The sequence below is a fragment of the Hypanus sabinus genome, unplaced genomic scaffold, assembly GCF_030144855.1.
Source record: "Hypanus sabinus isolate sHypSab1 unplaced genomic scaffold, sHypSab1.hap1 scaffold_1605, whole genome shotgun sequence".
NCBI lineage: Eukaryota > Metazoa > Chordata > Chondrichthyes > Myliobatiformes > Dasyatidae > Hypanus > Hypanus sabinus.
In genome coordinates this window covers 36,591-44,826 of record NW_026779685.1, presented here as the reverse complement: position 1 = coordinate 44,826, position 8,236 = coordinate 36,591, and the positions used below count along the sequence as shown (strand labels likewise).

Genomic DNA, 8,236 nt, shown 5'->3' with positions numbered 1-8,236 from the left:
GAGAGAAGTGAAAGTCAATAGAGCAAGTAAATGCCCCCTCCCCCACTGTTACCCTCTGCGGGGTTGCACAGTTCAGCAGAAGCTGAGCAGTGAAAGCAGTGAAACCACCCTCTCCACACAACACTCTCCTCTCCAGAATCACGTGTGCACTTGGTGCTCGCTGGAACACCGGGGAATCTGCAAACTACCAACAGAGGGGAGAGTGGAGCCTTTAACAGCGGATCAGAGTCAGATCAGAAATGTTTCTGGGCCGTCGTTCATCTTCAGACACTCTAATCTCTGATCACCCGATTTCACCCAAACAGTGTCTTTAACGAGTATATGTCGGGAGCTCCATGTTCATCAGATCAGGCATTGACAACATGTTTCTGTCCGTCCTAAGATGTTCGAAGGAAACACAAGGAGACTCTGCGGACAGAGACTGAAAAACTGAGAGTGAACACGATCCTGATGAGGGAGAAGGTGAAGGTTTTCCAGCTGGTTGATCGATACGCTGAGCTCACGGTCATTTCTACTGTTCGAGATCGGACACTGGTGGAACATGAGCTGCTGGCAAGAGGCAGAGACCACGAGGAGTGGAGAGAAAAAGATCTCCGTAGTAAGCTGGAAAAAATCCGTACTGATCAGTTATTCAAGAAGAGCTTTGTTCAAAAATTGCAAAGATATTTCTTTCGAAACAAATCAGGGATGTCCGCAGCAGTGGCCGGAGTCCCAGGGATCGGGAAAACAACAATGGTACAAAAGATTGTTTACGACTGGGCCACGGGGAAGATATACCAACAATTCCAGTTTGTCTTCAGTTTCAAATTCCGGGATTTAAACACCATTAACTGCAGAATAAACCTGAAGGAACTGATTCTGCATCATTATCCCTACTTTGGGAATATCCTGGGAGAGGTCTGGAAACACACAGAGGGACTGCTGTTCATATTCGACGGATTGGATGAATTCAAGGACAAAATCAACTTTGTTGATGGTCGGAGAGACACAGAATCACAGTACACAGATCCTGAATTCAAGTGCAAGGTGTCTGACATTGTGTACAGTTTAATCCAGGGCAAGCTGCTCCCAGGGTGTTCAGTGCTGGTGACCACCCGTCCCACTGCGTTACATTTATTGGAAAAGGCGGATATCAGTGTCTGGGCTGAAATCCTGGGATTTGTTGGTGAGGAACGGAAGGAATATTTCATCAGGTATTTTGAAGATCAGACGGAGGCAGAAGCAGTTTTCAAACACGTGGTGGAGAATGAGATCCTGTACACCATGAGCTACAACCCCTCCTACTGCTGGATCCTCGCTCTGGCACTGGGCCCCTTCTTCACACAAAGAGTCAGGGACCCGCAGCGAGTTCCCAAGACCATCACCCAACTGTACTCCTACTATATTTACAACATCCTGAAAAACCATGGCCGTGAGATTGAGAACCCCCGTGATGTGTTACTCAGGGTTGGTCAGATGGCCTTCAGAGGAGTGTCCGAGAAGAAGATTGTGTTTACAGGTGGAGATTTGATCAACTACAATCTGCAGCCTTCCCAGTTCCTGTCCGGGTTCCTGATGGAGCTTTTGGAGAGAGAGGATTCTGCCCGGAGCGTGGTGTACACATTCCCACACCTCACCATCCAAGAGTTTGTAGCTGCAGTCGCACAATTCCTGAATCCACATCCCGGGAATATCCTGAAATTCCTCACTGGAGCCCACAACACGACCGATGGGCGATTTGAGGTATTTCTCCGTTTTGTTGCTGGTCTCTCCAACCCAATGACAGCTCGGGGCCTGGTGGAGTTTCTGGGTCCATTTCCTCATGAAACAACCTGCCGGGTGATTGACTGGGTGAAGGAGGAGGTTAAACGCCAGAGTGGAAACACGGAGAGTGAAGCTGGTAAAAGGAGCCTCCTGAACACATTGCACTACCTGTTTGAGTCTCAGAATCGTGGACTGGCTCAGGCCGCTCTGGGATCTGTGGAAAGGTTTTCACTCAGTGGAATGACACTGACCCCGATTGACTGCGCGGTCCTGTCTCATGTCATCGGACTCTGTGATACAATAAAACAGCTCGACCTGGAGAACTGCCACATTCAGTATGAGGGAATACAGCGGCTGGGACCCGGGTTGCATAAGTGCCAGGAGTTGAGGTAACTTGATTTATCTCTCACTCTGATCTGTGAAACTGTTCCACTGTGTTGTTTCAATGTAAAGGAATTTTGGTAAATTTGTAGTAAATCAGATTGTGAAGAATTGTGACAAATGCCCAGGGGATCAGTCAGTAATTCCCCAAGGACGGGAGGGTTCTGTGGTTCCTTGTGAAGGGATGTTGGAGACTTCATCAGATCAGTGAACAATGACCATTGGTTGAATGGTAGTAAATCACAGGAATGGCCGTGTTTCTCGCTGCCTGTGACTCGTCCATTGACAATGTTCCTTCTCACTGTTACCGACACCCAGACCGACACTGACTGCAACAGGTGGGTCAGAGATTCACAACCCCTTCCCGGTGAGGGACAAGAGACCGTCAGCAGACTGTCCCAGTGAGAAGGAAAGAAATACCATTGTGAGATTGTCCTCCCACTGCCCTTCCCCGTGTGTGACTTTGCTCACTTCCAGATACGCAAAGAGCGAGGGCGCATCTCCTCTGGGCCTCTGTTCAGACCCAACACACACGTACAAAAAATGTCTGCGTCCTCTCGTCTTGTAGGATTATCGTTTACCCTTGGAATCCTCCTGTGGGACTTCTCATCCCAATCTCCCTTCCATTCTTTGGAATCTCGCCCCCATCCCCATTCCTCCCGTGGACTCTCTATTACTCTTTCCTCATCCTCCTGTGGGATGTCTTGTCCACACACCCCACCACCCTTCCTGTGAGATCTCTCTTCCCTATCCCCCTTCCTTTTGTGGGATCTCTCCTCCCGATCCCTCTTCCTCCTGTGGGATCTCTCTTCCCCATCCCCCTTGCTCCTGTGAGATTGCTCTTCCCCATCCCCCTTCCTTCTATGGATTTCTCTTCCCTATCCCTTCCTGCTGTTGGAACTCTCTTCCCCATACCCTTTCCTCCTGTGGGATCTCTCTCCCCCATCGAATTCTTCCTGTCGGATCTCTCTTTGGCATGCCCCATTGTCCTGTGGAATTTCTCTTCCCCGACCCCCTTCCTCCTGTGAGATTTCTCTTCCCAATCCCACATCCTCCTGTGGGAACTCTGTTCCACATCCCTCTTCCTCCTGGCCGATCTCTTAACCCCTTCCCCCTTCATCCTGTTTATTTTCTGTCTATATCCCCCTTCCTCCTGTGGGATCTCTCTTCCCCATGCCTCATCCTCCTGTGGGATCTCTCTTCCACACTCCCATGCCGGCTGTGGGATCTCCCTTCCCCATCCCCCGACCTCCTGTGGGATCTCTTCCCCATCCCCATTCCCCTTTTGCTTGTGGGAACTCTCCTCCCCATAGAATCATAAAATCATAGAACACTACAGCACAGAAAACAAGCCATTCGGTCCTTCTAGTCTGTACCGAAACCTTATTCCGCTAGTTCCATTGACCTGCTCCCAGTCCATAACCCTCCAGTCCTCTCCCATCCATGTATCTATCCAATTTATTCTTAAAGCTTAAGAGTGAGTCCATATTTTCCACATCAGATGGCAGCTCGTTCCACACTCTCACCACATTCTCAGTGAAGAATTTCCTCCTAATGCTCCCCCTAAACCTTTCCCCTTTCACGCTGAAGTCATGTCTTCTCATATTTATCTCTCCTAATCTATGTGGAAAGAGCCTATTCGCATTTACCCTGTCTATACCCTCATAATATTGTAAACCTCTATCAAATCTCCCCTCATTCTTCTGCACTTCAAGGAATAAAGTCGTAACCTGTTCAATCTTTCCCTGTAACTCAACTCCTGAAGACCGGGCAACATCCTAGTAAATCTTCTCTGCACTTTTTCAAACTTACTGATATCCTTCCTATAGTTAGGTGATCAGAACTGCACACAATACTCCAAATTTTGCCTCACCAATGTCTTATACAACCTCACCATAATATTCCAACTCCTATACTCAGTACTTTGATTTATGAATGCCAGGATGCCAAAAGCCTTCTTTACAACCCTGTCTCCCTGTGATGCCACTTTCAGGGAATTATGTATCGGAACCCCCAGCTCCCTTTGTTCCTCCGCTCTCTTCAGTGCCCTACTGTTTATCGTGTATGTCGTACCTTGATTTGTCCTTCCAAAATGGAACACATCACACTTGTCTGCATTAAATTCCATCTGCCATTTTCTGGCCCATTCTTCCAGTTGGTTCAGATCCCTCTGCAAGCTTTGAAAGCCTTCCTCGCTGTCCACAATGCCTACATCTTAGTGTCATCCGCAAACCTGTTGATACAATTTATCTCATTATCATCTAGATAATTGATACAGACAACAAACAACAATGGTCCCAGCACAGATCCCTGAGACACACCACTAGTCACAGGCCTCCAGTCTGAGAAGCAATCATCCACTACCACTCTCTGTCTTCTCCCACACAGCCAATTCGAATCCAGTTTACAACCTCTCCATGGATACCTTGTGTCTGGACCTTTAGAACTAACCTTTTATGTGGAACTTTGTCAACGGCCTTACAAAAGTCAATGTAGACATCATCCACAGCCTTTCCTTCATATGTATTCTTGGTAACATCCTCGAAAAACACTACAGGATTCATTAAACATGGTCTACCACACACAAAGCCATGCTGACTATCTTTTATCAGCCCTTGGCTGTCCAAATCCTTGTATATCCGATCTCTCAGAACACCTTCCAATAATTTACCTACTACTGATGTCAGGCTCACTGGCCTGTAATGACCTGGTGTACTTTTGGAGCCTTTTTCAAACAACAGAACAACATGAGCTACCCTCCAATCCTCCGGCACCACACCCCTGGCTGAGGACATTTTAAATATTTCTGCCAGGGCCCCTGCAATTTCTACACAAGTCTCTCTCAAGGTCCGAGGGAATATCACGTCAGGCCCGGGGGATTAATCTACCTTTATTCACTGTAAGGCAGCAAGCAGCTCCTCCTCTTTAAACTCTATATGTTCCATGACACTACTGTTTGTTTCCCTTAATTCCATATCCGCTATGCCAGTTTCCTGAGTAAACACTGACGCAAAAAAACAGTTTAAGATCTCCCCCATCTCATGAGGCTCCACACAGAGACGACCACTCTGAACTTCTAGGGGACCAATTTTGTCCTTTACTATCCTTTTACTCTTAATATACTTGTAGAAACCCTTCGGGTTTACCTTCACATTATCCGCCAAAGCAACCTCATGTCTTCATTTTGCCTTCCTGATTTCCTTCTTTAGTATTTGCTTACATTTTCTATACTCTTCAAGTACCTCATTTGTTCCTTGTTTCCTATAGCTGCTAAACACCTACTTAAGCAGATCGCCAATATCCCTTGAAAACCAAGGTTCCCTCTGCCTGTTAACTTTGCCTTTAATCTTGGCAGGAACATGCAAACTCTGCACTCTCAAAATTTCACCCTTGAAGGCGTTCCAATTACTGAACACATCCTTGCCAGAAAACAACTTATCCCAATCCACTCTTCCCGGATCTTCTCTCATTTCCACAAAATTGGCCCTTCTCCAATTCAGAACCTTAACTGGCGGACCAGTCCTATCCTCATCCATCATTATCTTGAAACTAATGACATTATGGTCACTGGACCCAAAATGTTCACCGACACATACTTCTGTCACCTGACCTGTCTGGTTACTTAATAGGAGATCAGGTACTGCACCCTCTCTCGTTGATACCTCAATGTATTGATTTAGAAAACTTTCCTGACACATTTGACAAACTCCACGCCATCTAACCCTTTCTCAGAATGGGAGTCCCCGTCAATATGTGGGAAGTTAAAATCCCCTACGATTATGACTTTCTGTTTCTTACATTGGTGTGCTACCTCTCTACAGATTTGCTCCTCGAATTCTCTCTGACTACTGGGCGGTCTATAATACAACCCTATTAGTGTGGTCACATCTTCCCCGTTCCTCAGCTCCACCCATATGGCCTCTGTAGATGAACCCTCCGGGCTGTCCCGTCTACGCACAGCTGTGATATTCCCCTGACTGGTAATGCCACTCCGCCCCCTTTCATCCCTCCCCTCTATCACATCTGAAACAATGGAAACCCGGAACATGAAGCTGCCAGTCCTGACCCTCCTGCAAACCAAGTCTTACTAATAGCAATAATGTCGATATCATCGTGCCAATCCACGATCTAAACTCATCTGCCTTACCTGCAATACTCCTTGCATTGAAATAGATGCACCTGAGAACATTTCTATCACATACAAACCATTGATATCTGTCTATAGAAGCAGTCCTCGCATGACCCTTATCCTCCACCACCTCACTATCTGCTCTAACACTCTGGTTCCCCTCCCCCTGCAACCTTGTTTAAAACCCCCGGAGCAGAACTTGCTAACCTACCGACAAGGATGTTAGTCCCCTCCAGTTCAGGTGCAAACTGTCCAATTCGAACTGGTCCCACATCCCCTGGAAGAAAGCCCAATTGTCCAGAAACGTGAACCCCTCCCTCATGCATCATCCCCTCAGCCATGTATTTAGCTGCATTATCTTCCTATTTCTAGCCTCACTAGCACGTGGCACAGGTAGCAATCCTCCTGTGAGATCTCGCTTTCCCACCCCCCTTTCATCCTCTGGGCTCTCTGTTCCCACTCCCCCATCCTTCCAACTGTTGGATCTCTCCTCAGCATCCCCTTTCCTCCTATGGGATCTCCCCTACTCATCCCCCAACCTCCTGTTTGATCTCACTTCCCCACCCACTTCCTCCTGTCTCATCTCTCTTCCCCATGCCCCATCATCCTATGTGATCTCTCTTCCCCATTCCCCTTCCTTCTGTGGGATTTCTCTCCCCCATCCACTTTCACCCTGTGGGATCTCTCATCCCCATCCCCCTTCCTCTGGTGGTATCTCTCTCTCCCATCCCCCTTCCTCCTGTGGGATCTCTCTTCCCCATCCCCCTTCCTCCTTTGGGATCTCTTCCCCATTACCCTTCCTCCTGTGGGATCTCTCTCTCCCATCCCGCTTCTTCCTTTGGGATCTCTCTTCCCTATCCCCCTTCCTCCTGTGGGATCTCTCTTCCCCATCTCCCTTCCTCCTGTGGGATCTCTCTTCCCCATCTCACTTCCCCCTGTAGGATCTCTCTTCCCTATCCCACTTCCTCCTGTGGGATCTCTCTTCCCCATCCCCCTTCCTCCTGTGGGGTCTGTCTTCCCCAACCCCCTTCCTCCTGTGGGATCTCTCTTCCCCATCCACCTTCCTCCTGTGGGATCTCTTCCCCAACCCCCTTCCTCCTGTGGAATCTCGCTTCCCCATCCCCCTTCCTCCTTTGGGATCTCTTCCCCCCCGTCCCCCTTCCTCCTGTGGGATCTCTCTTCCCCATCCCCCTTCCTCCTCTGGGATCACTTCCCCAACCCCCTACCTCCTGTGGGATCTCTCTTCCCCATTCCTTTAGCTTGGGTGGGTCTATTTCGCTGTGTCCCATTGACATTTCTGCATTTCGGTCAGAAACACTTTTCTCTCCATTGGGGAATGGGACAGTATATGTGGGGTTTAGAGGGTCACACCGACAGACGAAATTACCGACATTCGGTAAATACACTGGAGCTGGGCAGTGAGGGACATTGACAGTGATGGGAACTCCGATCAGTGATTCACTGGACAGTTTAATGTTTCCTGAAATATCCGAGTGACAGAAATTCCCCCAGACCCACGGTTTGAATCAGTTTGTTTATCAATCTGTCTGTTTGTGTTTAGACTTGGGCATAATGACCTGGGAGATTCAGGAGTGAAACTGGTGTCTGCGGCTCTGAGGAACCCGGAGTGTAAAATACAGACACTGTGGTAAGTACCAGACTGTGGGAGATTGTGTTTACAGTCACTGGGTGTCTGACACTGAGAATGAATGTGATCAGTAGACACACAGAAAACATACAGGACAATGCAGGTCCTTCGGCCCACAAAGCCGTGCTGAACATTTTTCTACCTTAGAATTATCTCGGTTTTACCCATAGTGCTCTATATTTCTAAGCTCCATGTAGCCATCCTGGAGTTTAAAGTTTTCGCCTCCAGCAGCCCATTGTTAAAACTATGCCCTCTCGTGCTAGCCATTTCAACCCTGGGGAGAAGACTCTGACTATCTACATGATCAATGCTTCTCATTATCTTGTACACCTCTA

The 8,236-nt window shown here is 48.1% G+C and overlaps 1 protein-coding gene across 1 annotated transcript; it reads left to right on the top strand.

The window, feature by feature from the left end:
• Positions 1-688: 688 nt before the first annotated feature.
• On the top strand, positions 689-7,998 carry LOC132387182 (NACHT, LRR and PYD domains-containing protein 3-like). The gene is made up of 2 exons (XM_059959528.1): positions 689-2,132; positions 7,815-7,998. The coding sequence occupies exons 1-2, from the start codon at positions 733-735 to the stop codon at positions 7,903-7,905; spliced, it is 1,491 nt and encodes a 496-aa protein (XP_059815511.1). The 5' UTR covers positions 689-732; the 3' UTR covers positions 7,906-7,998.
• Positions 7,999-8,236: the final 238 nt, after the last annotated feature.